General features: G+C 45.0%; 1 protein-coding gene across 1 annotated transcript; it reads left to right on the plus strand.

Moving 5' to 3' along the window:
* Positions 1 to 7,752: 7,752 nt before the first annotated feature.
* LOC311242107 (transmembrane protein 53-like) lies at positions 7,753 to 15,801 on the plus strand (the record flags this gene model as incomplete). Its single annotated transcript, XM_084331064.1, has 3 exons — positions 7,753 to 7,919; positions 9,235 to 9,857; positions 15,149 to 15,801. Exons 1-3 carry the CDS (start codon positions 7,894 to 7,896, stop codon positions 15,799 to 15,801), a joined length of 1,302 nt encoding a protein of 433 aa, XP_084187190.1. The 5' UTR covers positions 7,753 to 7,893.
* Between the last annotated feature and the right edge of the window lie 756 nt (positions 15,802 to 16,557).

The following is a 16,557-nucleotide window of genomic DNA, read 5'->3' on the forward strand; positions in this document are numbered from 1 at the left end:
TCACATGATTGCACTTTAGTCAATACACAGGATACAGTATTATGTCATTGTCCCTTGTGCCCTTGAGCATAAACACAGGAACCTAGCTTAGATGTTAATGGATTGGTGCAGAGTGTGGGTAGCCATGTCTTATTAGAGGTCAAGCACCTCTCTCTCTCTCTCTCTCTCTCTCTCTCTCTCTCTCTCTCTCTCTCTCTCTCTCTCTCTCTCTCTCTCTCTCTCCTCTCTCTCTCTCTCTCTCTCTCTCTCACACATCCACATGTTTGCTCCATACAGGCTCCATTCAGTGGAATTGGTGGTGATTTCAAGGCTGCCTTGTAGAGGAATTATCTACAGCAGTGGTTCTCAAACTGTGGTACGCGTACCACTAGTGGTACTTGGTGGTACTGCTGGTGGTACTTGAAAACATTTACAAAAAAGCAAAAAAAAGCAAAATATTGGCCTGACCGGCGCTCCGAAGAGGGTCTAGACGCTCCCCGCTCCTCGTGTGTGTGTGTGTGTGTGTGTGTGTGTGTGTGTGTGTGTGTGTGTGTGTGTGTGTGTGTGTGTGTGTGTGTGTGTGTGTGTGTGTGTGTGTGTGTGTGTGTGTGTGTGTGTGTGTGTGTGTGTGTGTGTGTGTGTGTGTGTGTGTGTCCATCTGTCATTAAGAAGTGATTCCAGCCTCAGTGATAACACCAGATGAATGTGTGGGGGGGGTTGTGTCTGTTTGAAGCATGTCCTTCAATGAAGATGTGATGGTCAAACTGTGTGTGTGTGTGTGTGTGTGTGTGTGTGTGTGTGTGTGTGTGTGTGTGTGTGTGTGTGTGTGTGTGTGTGTGTGTGTGTGTGTGTGTGTGTGTGTGTGTGTGTGTGTGTGTGTGTGTGTGTGTGTGTGTGTGTGTGTGTGTGTGTGTGTGTGTGTGTGTGTGTGTGTGTGTGTGTGTGTGTGTGTGTCCACCTGTCATTAAGAAGTGATTCCAACCTCAGTGATAACACCAGATTAATGTGGGGGGGGGGGGGGGGGGGTTGTGTCTGTTTGAAGCTTGTCCTTGAATGAAGATGTGATGGTCAAACTGTGTGTGTGTGTGTGTGTGAGTGTGTGAGAGAGAGAATGACGGACAATTGCTTGCTGTGTGAGAGAGAGAGAGAGAGATAGAGAGAGAATTAAGTACATTTGCTGAAATACAGTTGTTCTTAATTTTCTCACTTGCTATGTGAGAATGTTAGTTATTATGTTCTCAATGCCCCTTGCATTGTATGAGTTGTGTGGAAGCGTTTGCTAGTTCTAGTGCTATCCCTTTGTACATTGTGGCTGTGTCTGACAAAAGTTAACAATAAATAATGGTATTAGGAATACATTTGCCTCCTGCGTGAACTGTGCATAGCTGAATAGACTGTATTTTAACGCCGGTCATATGGTGGTACTTGGAGAGCCAGCTACGTTCTCAGGTGGTACTTGGTGTAAAACGTTTGAGAACCACTGATCTACAGTTTGATAAAGTGATTTGATAAATCCTGGGAACGTTGGACTAAAAATAGGATTCCAGGAACATCGATTCAACATGGATTATGTAGGCTGTTGCTTTCAAGATTCAAGATTTAAGATTGTTTATTGTCATGTGCACAGTTAAACAGACAGTTTGCTGTACAATGAAAATCTTACTTTGCTAGTCCGCCCTTCACCCAAAATCACACAATACTTAACAAAAAAAAGATTACAATTTAAATACAAGCAAGTGCTAAAAAATCTAAAATTTTAAATAATGCTACCGGGTGGTAAAGACCGTTTGGGAAGTGGGTCGGTCGGAAGTTGCTACAGACGCTGGGCGCCATCTTGGGTGAGTTACTTACACCAATTTAAATTGCTTGAAATAGCTAAAACCAGCTAAAATAGCTAAACATTTACAAAAACAGAGGAAGGGATGGAGAAGTAGAAGGCCTGAGTTTTCTCCCATGATGGTTGCGAGATTTTCTATGACAGCTTTTCACACAAGACTTTCCAAACCATGTTTTAATCAGAAAGGTCCACCTGTCAACACATGGGAGTCAATGGGAGTGACCAAACGGTGGATTGCTCCAGAAATGTCACAATAGACCATCAAAGATACTGATCATTCACCAACTGCTATTGCTTTTTGCTTTTTGATAAGAGCCCGGGCGCGGCCCCTATCTGCTCCCGGCTGCCCTTGGGGGGGGAGGACGACGAGATGGGAGGTGCAGAGAGAGAGAGACATGTCATCAGCGACTCAGTGTGTGTGTGTGTGTGTGTGTGTGTGTGTGTGTGTGTGTGTGTGTGTGTGTGTGTGTGTGTGTGTGTGTGTGTGTGTGTGTGTGTGTGTGTGTGTGTGTGTGTGTGTGTGTGTGTGTGTGTGTGCGTGTGTGTGCGTGTGTGTTCCTGTGGGTCGCCCATCGCATGTGTGTGTGTGTTAATCTGATGACAAATAAAGACTTATACTTAATTGAAACATCCCAGCATGCATTGGGCCAATCTATGATTTATGATTTTATTAAGATCCCCAAACAAACAACCAAGTGGTATTTGAGAGGCGGAAGAGAGGAGGTGTTGGTGAGGGAGAGAGGAAGCTACTCTTCATCTATTATTCTCACCCACTTAAACACTACTGCATGATTCACTCGTGCAATAATTGGTCAGAGAACACAGTGGAGCTGGTCCTTATTAAACCCATCCCTCTCTTGAGATGTTCTGAAGCAGAATGCCTTGGAGTGGCGTAGTTCACTGCATTTTGTATCGACAAATGATTGGGTTTGTTTGCGTCTGGCTCCATCTTGTGGCTCTAAAGCGTTTTGCAGCAGGTCTATAATAAGATGTCAAGGCCTCCTTTCCAAATAGAATACAATCCCCTTATTATCATATTTCCAGGTCGTCACATGATGCCATCTGATAGACTTGTATTTTTTTGTGTGTAAATAATGTAATGTAAAAAGGGTAGGCAATTATAAGCCTCGGCTTCAGCCTACACCTTTTCGGTCATTTAATTTTTTCGTTTTTTTAAATGTTCTAGTACTACTATGCTTTGTAAAAGAAGACCGAAATAAAATCAATCATTCATTCATTCATTCATTCATTCATTCATTTATTCATTCATTCATTTATTCATTCATTCATTCATTCATTCATTCATTCATTCATTCATTCACTTGAATGAAGACAGAGGTGAGACCAACGTGACATTATTGTGTGTCTCATTTGAAGCTTAACATGACAGGCTATCAGTCATCAGTCACAACGGACAACAAGCACTCTCAGTGAAACTAAAGAAATGATCGTGGACTACAAGCGGACACCTCCCCCTGGTGATGCTGAGGTTTAAAGGGTCAGCAGCTTCAAGTTCCTCGGTGTGCACATCACAGAGGACCTCTCCTGGACACTACACATCACAAAGGACCTCTCCTGGACACTACACATCACAGAGGACCTCTCCTGGACCTCTCCTGGTCACTACACATCACAGAGGACCTCTCCTGGACCTCTCCTGGTCACTACACATCACAGAGGACCTCTCCTCTCCGGACACTACACATCACAGAGGACCTCTCCTCTCCGGACACTACACACATCACAGAGGACCTCTCCTGGACACTACACATCACAGAGGACCTCTCCTGGACACTACACATCACAGAGGACCTCTCCTGGACACTACACATCACAGAGGACCTCTCCTGGACACTACACATCACAGAGGACACTACACACATCACAGAGGACCTCTCCTCTCCGGACACTACAGGACACTACACTACACATCACAGAGGACCTCTCCTGGACACTACACATCACAGAGGACCTCTCCTCTCCGGACACTACACATCACAGAGGACCTCTCCTGGTCACTACACATCACAGAGGACCTCTCCTCTCCTGGACACTACACATCACAGAGGACCTCGGAGGGACTGAGAGACCCATGTTACTGACCAGACACTCTATATCAGTGATGGCTGTTTACTGCAGAGCGGAGGGACTGGGAGACCCATGTTACTGACCAGACACTCTATATCAGTGATGGCTGTTTACTGCAGAGTGGAGGGACTGGGAGACCCATGTTACTGACCAGACACTATATCAGTGATGGCTGTTGTGTTTACTGCAGAGTGGAGGGACTGGGAGACCCATGTTACTGACCAGACACTCTATATCAGTGATGGCTGTTTACTGCAGAGTGGAGGGACTGGGAGACCCATGTTACTGACCAGACACTCTATATCAGTGATGGCTGTTTACTACAGAGTGGAGGGACTGGGAGACCCATGTTACTGACCAGACACTATATCAGTGATGGCTGTTGTGTTTACTGCAGAGTGGAGGGACTGGGAGACCCATGTTACTGACCAGACACTCTATATCAGTGATGGCTGTTTACTGCAGAGTGGAGGGACTGGGAGACCCATGTTACTGACCAGACACTCTATATCAGTGATGGCTGTTTACTACAGAGTGGAGGGACTGGGAGACCCATGTTACTGACCAGACACTATATCAGTGATGGCTGTTGTGTTTACTGCAGAGTGGAGGGACTGGGAGACCCATGTTACTGACCAGACACTTTATATCAGTGATGGCTGTTTACTGCAGAGAGGAGGAACTGAGAGACCCATGTTACTGACCAGACACTCTATATCAGTGATGGCTGTTTACTGCAGAGTGGAGGGACTGGGAGACCCATGTTACTGACCAGACACTCTATATCAGTGATGGCTGTTTACTGCAGAGTGGAGGGACTGTGAGACCCCCATGTTACTGACCAGGCAGACACTCTATATCAGTGATGGCTGTTTACTGCAGAGTGGAGGGACCTGGAGACCCATGTTACTGACCAGACACTCTATATCAGTGATGGCTGTTTACTGCAGAGTGGAGGGACTGGGAGACCCCCATGTTACTGACCAGACACTCTATATCAGTGATGGCTGTTTACTGCAGAGTGGAGGGACTGGGAGACCCATGTTACTGACCAGACACTATATCAGTGATGGCTGTTTACTGCAGAGTGGAGGGACTGAGAGACCCATGTTACTGACCAGACACTCTATATCAGTGATGGCTGTTTACTGCAGAGTGGATGGACTGGGAGACCCATGTTACTGACCAGACACTCTATATCAGTGATGGCTATTGGAATGTAGAGCTATCATTTCAACATATAGACCACTTATTTTAACAAAGAAAATATCACGTACAGCACCTTTCACACATACACATACACAGACACACCAGTCATTACACATAGTATAGATACACATACTGTAGACAAGACACACTACCTGCCAGTCATTACACATAGTATCATACACATCGTTCCACAAACAGAAAAACCAGCGCATCATACACTCCCCACATGTCCTCCTGTTTAATAATACCCCTGATAATTGTATTTAATTAAATATGCCGTTATGCTAAAGAGTTCCCCGCCTCTGTACTGCCTTACTAGTTCCACTCCGGTGATTGATATTTCACATTGGATTTAATTGAAAACATGTTAGTTTGAAAACATGCATACTCTGGCAATATTAAATGTATTAGTTGATGGTTTTCGTATTATTTAGTTCCCTCAATGCCATATTATATATCTAGTTATGTAGTTGCTATCATGTTATACATGTTACCACTGCTTTCCTCATCCTTGTAAATGTAGGATTAGCCACCAGAATAGAGATTCTTACCAGGGGACAAATCTGCAATGGTCCTATAGATTAAAATATATATATATATATTTGTATCTACTTTTTCTCCCCCTTTTTCTGTGATTTTTCTCCCATCCCAATTTCCTCTCGTGCCAATTCTCTCTCCCCTGTCCTGATCGTTCCTGGCATGTGCCCCCCACTGGTCGGTCGTAGGGAGGGTTGATAGATACTATTGCATGTCCCCTCCGATACATGTGGAGGCAGCCAGTCACTTCATTTCACCTGCCAGCGCGGACTCTCATTGGCGAGGTGTAACGCGTGGGAGGCTCACACTGCCCCCGCCATCTCCCTTTCTCGCTGTGCAGGCGCCCCGACCGACCTGTAGGAGTCGCTGTTCACAACGATCAGACTACCACCCTTCGACTCCCCTCCCGCTGGCTCTGTTTCAAGTTCAAGTTTCTTTAATAGTTGTCATACAGAAGTACAGAATACTTTCATACAAAATGCTTCTTACTGTTTCGCTCCAGAGACTGTGCTAAGACAAGATAGTATCAAATAACATCAAATAACATATAGTATAGCATGTAATTTAGAAGAAGAAAATGAGGTCACAGTGTTCGGTATAGACATATGTACAATGTTCTGAGTTACCATATAATGTTCTGAGTTACCATATAATATACAATACTATGCAGTGTACTAATGTACAGTACTATATAGTGCAAAGCAGAAATGGGATGAGGTACAATTTAGGTACAATTTACAGTAAGGTGTACGAGTTGTAGTGCAATCCTTCATCAATAAATATAAAGTGTGGGGAGTGGGTGCTACAGTGTGTTTGTTTAAAGTGGGTGTGTGCTATAAAGTGTGTGGAGTGGGTGCTACTCTGCCGAGTCAGTATGACGGCCGGCCCAAGCCGGAGGCAACGCCGACAGCCGGAGTCGAACCCGGTGTCTCTTGCGTTGGTGACGAGTGCAATGTCCGTTGCGCCACCCAGCCGCCCTAGATTAAAATATTTCAAACAGTGTGCTAAATGTCGTGCTTTTGTCATAAAACGCATGATTTTTCATGACTATTAGTGCTCCTACCGCTGAGCGGACCGGTTCTCTTGTCCAACACATTGTGAAGGTGACCTTGTGTTTAACGTACACATGACAAATAACACGATCTTGAAACTTGAAACTTGGACCGCTGCCAGGCCTCCCGAGCTTCCATAAATAACTGACACGGCAAACTATGACTGCAGTCTCTCGGCAGCAGAGTGACAGAAGAAAAAAAAACATGGTACTCTGCGCAGCTAGCCTTTCCACTTGTGAACCCTTCATTAGAGGGAGGATATGCGCCCCTTTAAGAAGATTATGCTACATTATATTGTTTTATTATGATTCCGAAGTCATTTAATTGTAAGGTCGGTCCACCGCACGTGCCATTTCTGACTTTGTGGAATACCGTTTGAAGTCGGGAGCGCGCAAATCTCGGGACACGGTTGATGCCCACGGGGTCACACGGGGGTCTGCATCCCCTTGTGTGTATTGAGCCGTACTGTATTGTACCCATTCTGCAATCTGTTAAATAAAGTTTTCATTCATTCATTCATTCATTCATTCATTCATTCATTCATTCATTCATTCATTCATTCATTCATTCATAGTGCGAAGAGTGCCTAAACTTAACCAGTGTAGAAACAGGCGTCGGCCAATCAGAGAGCGTATCCGAGAAATGCGGCTGGGTTTGGTATTCACGCGCCTCTCCAGCGTCTATATTTTTCCGTAGCCGCATTTCTGGCAGACGTTTCTGGTCATGTGACATGTTTGCCCAATAGCGTGACGAGCTGTGTCTTTGCCCATTTCCGCGTCGAACAGCCTGCAAACTACCTGGCGTTCTATCGCCATGCTCTAAGACAAACTCTAACCTTAACCAACTTCGAAAGAGTGCCTAAGCTTAACCGTCGAAAGAACTTGCCGTCACGCTCTAAGACAAACTCTAACCTTAACCAACTCCGAAGAGTGCCTAAGCTTAACCAGTGTAGAAACTGGCGTCGGCCAATCAGAGAGCGTCTGTCAGAAATGCGGCTACCTTTGGTAGAAATGCGGCGGAGAGATGTGATTATAGCCGGCGAGAGGAGACTGTTTCCACGGTCCGCGACTTGACCAGCAGAGGGTTGAGGGTTGCGTTCCGCTCCAGCTGACGCGGTGCCAGGCAGCAGGCAGCCTGTGTCTTCAGACCGACAGCAGGACCTGGACGGTGTTTTGAGCTGCTGCTGCTGCGATGTGGATTGTCAAATCATTCATGCGGTAAGTGCCATAAATAATACTCTGCTGTTGCCTGCGTGTGGCGTGGCTTGACGATATTGCATGATGCAACTAGAACTTGGAAATAGGTACAATAGGCATTTATTTTATTTGATACATGGGGCGTTTTTCTCCCCTCCAAACCCTATAGTTGTATAGGTTGTTTACCTAATGTAAAGTATCGTGCCAAAAAGGAGGTGCCTAATACAATGAATGCTGATCTAAGCATGTTATCCGAGTGTGTTATAGGGTAAGTATTGGTAATATATTGGACCTGGTAAATGCATATCTTTAATTAAATGTGACCAAAAGCAGAACCAAAAACCCAGACTGACAGTGTTGCTGAGGAAGCGATGACGTCAGGCTGGGTATGACATCATCAATGTGGGCGTGGTATGTCAAGTAATGACAAGCAACTCCAGAATGCAATGAGAAGTTATTAGTTCACACACCTAAATAAATGTATTAATTAAATGTAACGGTTATGGTGTGATGTATGTGTTATGCTTTACATCTGAATGAGATTTGAACATGTAGCTTACATTAGATAACATTAAAGGGGGAAAAGCTGTTTCAAGTTGCTTAATACTTTTCACAAAAGTATCACAATTGCTTTAATCATTTGCCACTCTATGATTAGTTGACGATCACTGACGTATAAAAAAATATTCATAGACGTTCATTTAAACTTTTTAGATCAAATTATTATTATTATTATAAATGGTATTTCCCCCCCTTTTGTCTTGTATAGGTCTTGAGCTATTTAGAATGGTAACATGTTATGGGTTTATATACATTGGGATGATTATGTAAATGATTACAGAATGTATATTTTCAGAAAATTTCCCTTTTGACCAATACTCACTGTGTGTGTGTGTGTGTGTGTGTGTGTGTGTGTGTGTGTGTGTGTGTGTGTGTGTGTGTGTGTGTGTGTGTGTGTGTGTGTGTGTGTGTGTGTGTGTGTGTGTGTGTGTGTGTACTTGTGTTCGGAAGTCTTGGCCATGTATATAAATGCACCATGACTGGTCTGAGATTTGCTGCAGCCAAACAAATGGCCAAATATTGCTCTGTCTCAGCTATTATTGGCAGCTTGGCCGCGTGGAGAAGGAGGTGCAATGTGTCCCTTAAGTGTTCAGTGCTGCTTGGCCCCGATACATTTGATTCCCTGTTTATGTAATATAATTTGTGGAACCACATAAAGTATTCAAGTGTGTGTGTGTGTGTGTGTGTGTGTCTGTTCGTGCACTGCGTGTGTCTCTGTGTGAGTGTGAATCCATTGACCAGGCCACTGATTTCAAATTACTTTTATTTGCCCCAGTCTCTTCAGGTCAGACGCCAAGATGTCCGCGGTGGAAGCCAGTGAGGACGGGGTCATCGCCCAGAAGATAAGTGCAAGTATTGCTTATTATTACATCCCCTCGTTGGATACCCCGCCCCGCCACAACGCGCCCACTCCTCCCTCCTCCTCCCCTTCTCCCTCCTCCTCCCCTCCCTCTAGCTCCCCATCCGCTCCGCTGCTCTCAGACCCACCTGCCTCGTTGGATACCCCGCCCCGCCCCGACGCGCCCACTCCTCCGCCCCCCCGCCCGCTCCTCCTCCTCCTCCCCTGGCTCGGCGCGCGGCCCGGGGGGGTGGCCAAATACCGGCAGCTCTACCTCGAACGAGGCATGGACGTCCTAGTGGTGGAGAGCAGTGTACTGCACTTCCTGTGGCCACGCTGGGGGCTGGAGTACGGGTCGGAGGTACTGAAGGTTCTGGAGGAGCCGCGCTTCTCGGGGCGCCCCCTGCTGGTGCACGCCTGCTCCATCGGAGGCTACACCTTCACGCAGGTGCTCGTGCACATCGCCCAGGAGCCGGAGAGACACGCCCGCCTGGCGCAGAGGGTCACGGGGCAGATCTACGACAGCATGGTGGCCGGCACACTGGAGCACATGGCGACAGGTGAGTGAGAGGGTTATAGCAGTAGTAGTCGTTTTTTATTCAGTCATCACACACAATACAATAATCATTCCAGATTCTCAATGGTCTTTGATTTGGGCAGTGACTGAAACAGTACAGGCTGAAGCATAATGCTTATTATATATGCCTGTCCTATATTCTTCAAATCAAATTAAGCCTCCAAAACAAACAAAAATGGCAAAATAAAGATGATTGACATTTGTAACCTTCAAAAATAGTTATAGAACCAAATGCAAATGACTCATTCTTAAATGTATATCAGCATTGTTCCACAAGTTAAACCCAATAATATAAATACATCTCCTTTTAATCCCTTTCTTAGCTTTTTGAACAGTAAACTTACATTGACTCTCCTTTGTGTTGGATATGTGTGTCAGACTTTAAAGGTCCCATGTCTTGCTATTCCTTGCACTATTTGGGCAACTTTACACAATTCCTGTGAGTCTATGGAACACATTTGTAAAGTTTTCTTTCAAAAAAATGCATTGTTTTGTATTTCTAATGAAGTACTCAAAAGCATAATTTTTCTACCTCAGGATTTCAGGCTGTTATTGGATAGAGAGAGATTGAGGGGGATACTAATTAATTTCGCTGTGTGTGGGGGGGGGGGGGGGCATAATCCCACGGGACAATGCATTGGTAACTTGTTTCAAATGACAATATATACCTCTGTGAATATTATTGCATGGATCGGAATACGTGCGTGCGGGTGGGAGTCAAAGATATTTTGACAGTGATATGCTGCTCCCGACTGCGGGGAGAAGACTCATCCCCGCGGCGCACACACATTTTACACACACTCCGTCTCCTGCCGCGTCCCTCTCTCTCCCTCTCTCTCTCTCTCTCTCTCTCTCTCTCTCTCTCTCTCTCTCTCTCTCGGCGCACACACATTTTACACACACTCCGTCTCCTGCCGCGTCCCTCTCTCTCCCTCTCTATCTCTCTCGGCGCACACACATTTTACACACACTCCGTCTCCTGCCACGGTCCCTCTCTCTCTCCCTCTATCTCTCTCTCCCTCTCTCGCTCGCTTGTTCTCTGCCTCGCTTCACTTTGAGGAAGTGAAGGTATTTCCACTCGCTCTGCTGTTGAGGGGGCGGAGATATGCAAATCAGTACCATATTCACGTCAGCAATACTGTCAAATCAGAATGGCTTAGTTGAGTGAGGGAAGATCTTGTGAACTCGAGACTAGACTGATGAGTCAATATGATAATTAACGACACAGACCACATTGATATAATCCCCCATTGCAAGGAAACAATACTAAACACTGGAAAAGGCCATTTATAATGCATGGGACCTTTAAATACTTGATTCTATAGCTAACCTACCAATTTGTCTACCTTCGCAGAGTCAAATCATTCTTTGTGGTCAAAAGTTAGAAACAGTTAATTGCAATTATTAGCCTCCTGGTTCATATTGTTCTCTGTGTGATTACACTTACTGTAGATTTCTGTATATTTTTACTGTATATGTTTACTGTATATTTTATATTAGAATGTATATACATAACATAGGAAATGTAAATCCTGGACCGTATTTTATTATTACAATTTTATTTGTAGGCTTATTTTATTCTTTATTCTTAGGCTTATTTTTTTTTATTCTTAATCGTGACTTATTTGTTTTGTCTACCTAAATGTTTACTGTGAGCGATTTGTAGTGCCAAATGTCCCTCGGATGATTAAAGTATTTCTATTCTATTCTATTCTCACTGTAACTAAATCATACTATTTAGGCTACGTTTAGACGGAAACGCTAGCAGGTGAATCCGCAAAAAAAAAATTCTGATGTGCCTTTCGTTTATACGGAAACTGCGTTTTTACGGGGTGAAACCGCAAAAAAGTGAGACTACCTTCCAGGGTGGAATTCCTAGAAACGATAAACCTTTGCGCTATCATCTAAAACTGTCAAACCGCATAAAACGATGACGAAAGGGTTGTCAAGGCTCTCGTCGCGTGTACTGCTTACATCACAGGCATGCGCCAGTAGCCTAGAAGCGTAAACAAAGCATGTCTGATTCTATCCATGGCGATCACCTGAAGGCTACATTGGCAGTACTTTTAAATACACAATAATCTGTCCCGCGGCTATCACAACTATTAGTGACTGGACCCACTGTCTGTGAGTGACTCTGCTTTGGTCCAATCACATTCCCCACCCACAGTCTGCGAATCAGAGGCAGAGTAGGGCGGGTCTTCACAGCACGTCATGTGACATATGCGCCAATCGTGTGACAGCGGGGCTCCGTCGTCTCGAGTCGTTACAGTCTCGTCTGCACGCAGAATTCCATCCCAAAACACTAGACCACATCATTTCCTACAGACTCGCCCTCACCCAAACCAAGTCCTCCTTCTACTCTGATGTCATCTCCAAAGGCCAAGGGAATTCCAAAGCCCTCTTCTCCACCATCACCAAACTCCTCAAGCCCCCCGACAACCCCCTCCAGACCACCTCCTCTGATCTCTGCAACAGATTCACGGAATTCTTCCAAAACAAAATCGACGCCATCTACCAACAGCTCCAGTCTACTCCTGTGTCCCCCACACCTCCGGTTGCTAAACATGACCCTCTGCCCCATCCCACCTACTCCTTTTCATCCTTCTCCCTGGTGGACACCGACTCCTTTACGAAGCTGGTGTCGGGCTCTAAATCCTCCACCTGCTCTCTGGACCCTATGCCCACCACCCTGGTGAAGGCTGGCCTGCCTGCCCTCTGTCCTCTCATGGTAGACATCATTAACTCATCCCTGTCCACTGGCTCCGTCCCTGCTGACTTGAAGGTGGCAGCAGTCACCCCAATTCTAAAAAAACCCGGTCTGGACCCCGATAACCTCAACAACTTCCGCCCCATTTCAAACCTCCCCTTCCTCAGCAAGGTCCTCGAGCGCGCAGTAGCCACCCAGCTACAGAGTCACATGGCCTACCATGATCTGTTTGAAGCACTCCAGTCTGTGTTCAGGGCTAAACACAGCACCGAGACCGCCCTGATCAAGGTAACAAATGAATTCCTCATGGCTGCTGATGCTGGCAACATCAACATCCTCATCCTCCTGGACCTCTCAGCTGCCGTCGACACCATCTCACACTCAATCCTCCTAGACCGCCTGGAAAGTGTCCTTGGCATCACTGGTACCCCCTTGTCCTGGTTCACATCCTACCTAACCAACAGGTGGCAGGCAGTATGTTTCCCTCGGGGGCTCCAGGTCAGCTCCAGCACTTGTTAAACAGGGTGTTCCCCAGGGTTCGGTGCTAGGTCCGCTTCTTTTTATGATTTACCTTCTCCCACTCGGTGATATAATAAGGAAACACGGCCTCCACTTCCACTTCTATGCAGACGACACGCAGCTTTACCTCCACACCAAACCCTCGGCTCCCCTTCCTCCCCCCTCCCTCACTGCCTGCCTCCAGGACATAAAAACATGGATGACCACCAACTTCCTTCAACTCAATAGCAAGAAGACCGAACTCATAGTTGTAGCCTCCCCAGCCCTCCTCCAAAAGATCGACCACCTTGTTCTCTCCGTGGATGGCTACTCCATCTGCCCCTCCACAGAGGTAAGGAACCTGGGCGTAATACTGGACTCAACCCTCTCATTTCACCCTCACGTCAAGTCTGTCACCAGATCCGCCTTCTTCCACCTCAGAACCATCTCCCGCCTCCGCCCCTCACTCTCCGACACCTCAGCGGAAACACTCATGCCTCCAAGAAGGTTCTGGATCGCTTACAGTACGTCCAAAACTCTGCTGCGAGGGTCCTCACGCGCACCAAACCCTGGCAGCACATCACCCCCACCCTGCAAAAACTCCACTGGCTCCCCATCAACTACCGAATCCCCTACAAGATCCTCCTCCTCACCTACAAATCCCTGCACGGGTTGGCCCCTTCCTACCTGACCAACCTACTCCACCCCTACACCCCAGCACGAGGCCTCCGATCCTCCAACTCCGACCTCCTCACCATCCCCGCACCAGGCGTTCCACACTGGGAGACCGAGCTTTCGCTGTAGCTGCCCCCAGACTGTGGAACTCCCTCTCCCCCCTCATCCGAGGCTCTGACACCATCAACCTCTTCAAAACCAAGCTAAAAACCCACCTGTTCACACTTGCCTTCACATAACACGGCCCCGCTCCCAAGTAGCCCACCCCTGACTTTTTTTTTTAAGCCACAGATTCCGTTGTTTTGTTTTGTTGTTGTTTGTTTTGTTTGTTAATTTCAACCACTTCATCCAATTGGACAGAACCTTGCTTCCTTTTTTATCTCTTTTATCTTATTTGTTTTTTCTTGTTGTTACTATACACCGATATTCATAATTTATTTTTTATCTTTTATGTATTTTTTTTTATTTTTTCATCCTTTCCTTGTACAGTGTCCTTGAGTCTGAGAAAGGCGCTTCTCTCTTAAAATCCAATCTATTATTATTATTATTATTATTATTATTATTATTATTATTATTATTATTATTATTATTATTATTATTATTATTATTATTATTATTATTATTATTATTATTATTATTATTATTATTATTATTATTATTATTATAGTCTAAACGCAAAATTAAAAGTGAGACCGCAAGACGACTTTTGCGGTTTCTGTTCAGACTCTCTCCGTCTAAACGTAGCCTTATACTACACTATATTATATTGGTATACAGTATTATACAATATTTTAATTAGGGATGTCCGATATTATCGGCCTACCGATATTATCGGCCGATATCGGCATTCAAATGTGATATCGAAAAATATCGGTATCTGTTTAAAAAAATATATATATATTTTTCTTTTTTTTTCTTTTTTTTTACATTTCTATAACCTTTATTTACCCAGGCAAGCAAGTAAGAACAAATTCTGATTTTATTTATTGTCAAAAGTATGCATAATGTTGTGTTAATTCCACAACAAGAGATATGTAATGTTAATTACCTGAAATTATTCAGTTTTTTGGGGGGGGAAACCCTGCATATATCGGATAGCGGTTGATATCGGTATCGGAAATTAAGAGTTGGACAATATCGGTATATCGGTATCAGTAAAAAAGCCAATATCGAGCATCCCTAATTTTAATATATTATTATTCTATGTTAAGCTGCTACAGTATATACTATATTACTATACTCCTACTAGCCTATACTGTAATGCTATGCTACGTTATCCTGTTATGCTAAACTGCAATACTATACTAAACTGTGCTATACTGTGTATTTATCTTTTCATTTGTACAACCTTTTGAAGTGGAATATATTATCCTCCCTGTGTTGCTGCTCAGGTCTCGGCAAGACTCTGCTCCCTCGTCTGGAGTCCGTGGTTAAAACCGCGGCGATGCTTTTCTTCTGGCTCTTCAAGACCCGCACAGCGGACCACTACACTCACGCTCTGGAGGTCTTCAGGAACAACCCCCTCGCTGCCCCGGCGCTCTTCTACTCCAGTGAGGACGACGCTCTCTGTGACCCCGTCGCCCTGGAGTCCATCGTGGGCCTCTGGAGCCAGGCGGGCGTGGCCGTGGACAGCAGGCGGTGGGAGCAGTCGGTGCACGCCGCTCACCTGAGGTGTCACCCGGAGGAATACCTCTCGACGCTGGAGACCTTCCTGAACTCACTGCCCGCTGCGGTACCTCTGAGACCAGACATCTCACTGCCCGCTGAGGTACCTCTCAGACCAGACATCTCACTGCCCGCTGAGGTACCTCTCAGACCAGACATCTCACTGCCTGCTGAGGTACCTCTCAGACCAGACATCTCACTGCCTGCTGAGGTACCTCTCAGACCAGACATCTCACTGCCCGCTGAGGTACCTCTGAGACCAGACATCTCACTGCCTGCTGAGGTACCTCTGAGACCAGACATCTCACTGCCTGCTGAGGTACCTCTCAGACCAGACATCTCACTGCCTGCTGAGGTACCTCTGAGACCAGACATTTAAAACATTACAAATGTGTAAGGCTGAGAAGATATGCCATTTGGAAGAGTCGGGACAAAATGATCGATAAATATCGATATTTTTATTAGTGTAAAAAATAATATATATATAGCCTAGTTATTATTTGAACAACAAATGTATGTTTATTTTGCAGCAATTCTTTGTTGTTGCCGCCATCTTCAGTGTTACAGATGTCCCCGTTCAAAACGACCACAGTGATCCTTCTCATGTTATAGTCGCTGGTCTCTGGATGTGATGGAGGAGTGCACTGCATGTTGAATGCACAGTGCAGAGTTGCAATTCAACTGAATTTACATGAAATGGGGATGTTTTAACTAAAACATGTCACAACAATTGTTATTACACATGCAAAAAAATCTATATGTGATGCCATTTATCGATTTCACAGTTATTGATAATTATCGATAAACCGATAAGTGGTCTCAGCCTTACAAATGTGTGAGAGAAGTGTGTCATTTGAATATGTAAAACACTCTGTAATACTTTTAGCATGATCTTCAGGTCAGACGCAAAGACGATAACAAAATAAATCGCAGTCCACTGAAAATTGCACTTTGATTTATCTTTTTTTTTTTTTAATGCTCTTTATGATCTTATATTTCTATTTATCTATTTTATTACTTGTGTAAAGCACTTTGTATTTCCTCTGTGTAGGAAATGGGCTATATAAACAACATGCTACTTACCAATGATGTCATTGATTGGTAGAATTCCTTTCTCAGCGCAAGGACTCATAAT

Source organism: Notolepis coatsorum (genome assembly GCF_963971535.1).
Source record: "Notolepis coatsorum genome assembly, chromosome: 15".
Taxonomy (NCBI): domain Eukaryota; kingdom Metazoa; phylum Chordata; class Actinopteri; order Aulopiformes; family Paralepididae; genus Notolepis; species Notolepis coatsorum.